The 2644-nt window shown below is 51.8% G+C and overlaps 1 protein-coding gene across 1 annotated transcript; it reads left to right on the forward strand.

Moving 5' to 3' along the window:
• The first annotated feature begins 1174 nt into the window (after positions 1-1174).
• On the forward strand, positions 1175-2264 carry LOC108375629 (uncharacterized). The gene is made up of 2 exons (XM_017631775.1): positions 1175-2152; positions 2236-2264. Exon 1 carries the CDS (start codon positions 1262-1264, stop codon positions 1964-1966), a length of 705 nt encoding a protein of 234 aa, XP_017487264.1. The 5' UTR covers positions 1175-1261; the 3' UTR covers positions 1967-2152; positions 2236-2264.
• The last annotated feature ends 380 nt before the right edge of the window (positions 2265-2644 follow it).

Consider the following 2644-nt stretch of genomic DNA (forward strand, 5'->3'; position numbering starts at 1 on the left):
TTATGCAAAAATTATAAGAAATGTGAAAAGTTTCAGCGAGATTTTCGGCTTTTTATTCAGATCTGTTAGAATGTTTTTGAGCATGCAGTTTGATGGGGGTCAAGGCTCTTGATATTGCTTCATACGTGTTGTAATGTTCTGAGTCAGGAGCGGATGGCTCAAGACCGACCATACGTGGCGACGAGTCACACCCTGCGAGAGGTGCCCCTGCTTTTACTGAATATGGCGGATCTAGAGAGGACAACTCAATAAAACCCGTAATTCCGAGTGTCATCCGTACCGTGCTTATGGGATGAATGGCACTACGTAAGTGTGTCTTATAACAGTGGCCTCCAGATACCTGGCGCCCTCTGGTTGTAAGAAGTCTTGCTCGGGGTATTGGGGGCTATGTCCCAGCTGACATCCCTTCCCCCATACTCGTGGGACACACATGGAATGTAACAACAATTTAAATCAAAAGCCAGAAGGAGCTGCACAGCTCCAAACAATGGCCAATGCTGGCCTTTCGACTTCTGTGGAAACAGAAACCATCGCTACAGAACTGCTGGGGGCGCGTAGTCCCTCGTATGATGTAGAGATGGTGGATAATAGCGTGAGACAGGATGCAAGTCCCGTCAGAACGCTATCTGATATCTCGCCGGAGGATGAGCAGAAGTTGCTTGCCTCTCCGTTGAACAACTCATCTCACCAAGCTCGAGAGCGGGAGCGGCTTAGCGGAGCCGGTCGGAAACGCCTCAAGCGGTACATAGAAAAGGGAATGAGCTATGAGCAGGCTAGAGAAAAAGCCAAAGAACCCGTTGGCCCACCACGGAGGGGAAAAAAAACTCTCCAAAAAAGACCTAGGTCTGATAGCTCTACCCCGCAGAGGCGATCCCCGAAGAAATTTGCCAAATCTGGTGAGGGATCTGCAGGGGGCAGGCCAGCTGGGACTGCATCTGTGCCCACCGGTGAGGCAACTGTGCCGCATGCACCTGCAGATTGTCGCGGGGAGCCAGTTTTCTTTAGGGATGCACTGTGCGGAGTGAAGCTGGGTTTAGTCCCAGAGGACTATCCAACCACAGTGTGGTCAACGGATGAGCTCAGAGCTATCCAAAATGCCATCCTCAGGGCGGTCAGGAGCAACACAGTTAGCGCTGTAAAGCCTATCTTCAAGGGTTGCACCTTCCCCTCGGGATGGCTATCCATCAGTTGCAGAGATGCTGCGACCGCGGGGTGGATACGGAACACTGTTCCAAAGCTGGCACCATGGAAGGGGGCGAAGATGAAAGTGGTCGAGGAGGCAGAAACACCTCGCCGCATCATTCTTGTGGGACTCTTCCCGGAGCTGGACAGCTCTGCCAGTGAAGATGCGCTCAGTCTGCTTCAGGCACAGAATGACGGCCTGAGAATTCCGGACTGGCGCATTCTGAATCGAGTACGCAGGTCAACAATGGCGGAAATCACCATTGCAGTTGACCCGCTATCAGCAGACACGCTAAAGCACCGCGGGAACGTGGTAAACTATGGCTTTGGCGTAGTAAAACTTAGGGAGAAAGCCAAACCGTCGATGCCCGTGGTAGACAAAGATGCCGCCGACACCGAATACCCTAACTCGGAGGAGCAACCTTGCTGCTCCAAAGACGTCGTCGTAGCTCCCAGGCAGCTACCCAATGACACGCAAGTGCAGCAGAAGTCATCGGAGGTTGGCACAGAGCTACAAGTAATACACAAAGCTCCACCAATGCCTCCGAAAACAGCAACAACAACATGCCCGACCCTACAACAGGTGCTGGAAGAAGCCCAAAAGAACGTCGGACCCATCGCATCCCCAAAGCCTGCAAAACGGCCACCACTACGTGGCAGCTCCAAAGCGGCTATTTCCAGCCGCAAAGGCAAGGGAGATGCAAGGACGGCCGAAGAAGCGGTCTTGCTGAAGGGCAACAGGGGGAAGAAGGTGGCTGCTCGCGGCCGAAAAGACCGCAAGTAATGGCACCTCACCCCAAAAACTTCACAAATCCGAGGCACATTAAATGCCTCCAAGTGAACCTTCACCACGCGAAAGCAGCATCAGATGTTTTACATAGGAGGTTCACAAACGAAGGCTTAGGTGTAGCCTTCATCCAGGAACCCTGGATATTAAGAGGTGACGTCAAAGGCCTTAATATAAAGGACGGTAAGATTATCTATGCCGCCAGCTGTCGCCCAAGAGCGGCGATGCTATTAAGTAACAAACTAACGTTTCTCCCTCTTTCACAGTTCATTACGGCAGATCTCGTTGCGGTATGAGCCAAAATTCCGACTGCTAGGGGGGTGCAAGAGGCAGTACTTGCCTCCGCGTACTTCCCGGGTAAGGAGGAGATAGCCCCGACACCTGAAGTAAAGGCGCTTACTGATCCCTGCCGGCAGAGTGGTATACCTTGGATCCTCTGCTGTGATGCAAATGCCCATAGCACTGTCTGGGGGAGCACCGACACCAACAAAAGGGGTGAGTACCTCCTTGAGTTTATAAGTAGTTATAATATAAGTATTATAAACCATGGCAATGAACCAACGTTCAGGAACGCTATTAGAGGGGAAGTCTTAGATCTTACTCTAAGTAGTCAGAACATGGCAGCGTCTGTCACAAACTGGCGCGTCTCGGGGGAGATATCAATGTCGGACCATA

This window comes from Rhagoletis zephyria, unplaced genomic scaffold (assembly GCF_001687245.7).
Source record: "Rhagoletis zephyria isolate East Lansing unplaced genomic scaffold, Rhagoletis_zephyria_1.1 Rzeph_scaffold_09242, whole genome shotgun sequence".
NCBI classification, from domain to species: Eukaryota; Metazoa; Arthropoda; class Insecta; order Diptera; family Tephritidae; genus Rhagoletis; species Rhagoletis zephyria.